The 379-nt window shown below is 66.0% G+C and overlaps 1 protein-coding gene across 1 annotated transcript in view; it reads left to right on the forward strand.

The window, feature by feature from the left end:
- Positions 1-51: 51 nt before the first annotated feature.
- Positions 52-379, forward strand: part of LOC104407624 (myotubularin-related protein 5-like) — a gene marked incomplete at its 5' end in the record, with an annotated part of 5,169 nt that continues 4,841 nt past the window's right edge. The window contains 1 exon segment of the mRNA XM_010016950.1: positions 52-245. Within this exon segment, the coding sequence (XP_010015252.1) occupies positions 52-245 (194 nt within the window).

Here is a 379-nt window from a genome sequence, read left to right on the forward strand (position 1 = left end):
CCAGCGCTGCCGTGACCCCCAGGACTCCCTCCTGATGCCACTGTCCCGCAGGCAAGTGGGGCAGCATCCGGGCCAGCGGGCGCATGAGCAGCTACGCGCTCAACGTGGAGATCGGGTCGCGCCTGGCGGGGAAGGAGCTGCTGGGAACCCACCACAACGGCACGGCCGAGCCCGGCTTCCTGCGCCCGCACCGCGCCTCGCTCTACATCATCGGGGACAAGTCCCAGCTCAAGCTGACCCCGGAGGCCTCACCGGGGTGGGGGGACACACATTTGATAGGAGCATAGAACCAGCCAGGGTGGAAAAGAGCTTTAACATCATCAGGTCCAACAGTTGCCCCAAGGGCCACCCACTAACCCCTGGCACTGAGGCCTCGGCT

The sequence above is a fragment of the Nestor notabilis genome, unplaced genomic scaffold (genome assembly GCF_000696875.1).
Source record: "Nestor notabilis isolate BGI_N333 unplaced genomic scaffold, ASM69687v1 scaffold19056, whole genome shotgun sequence".
Classification (NCBI taxonomy): Eukaryota; Metazoa; Chordata; class Aves; order Psittaciformes; family Psittacidae; genus Nestor; species Nestor notabilis.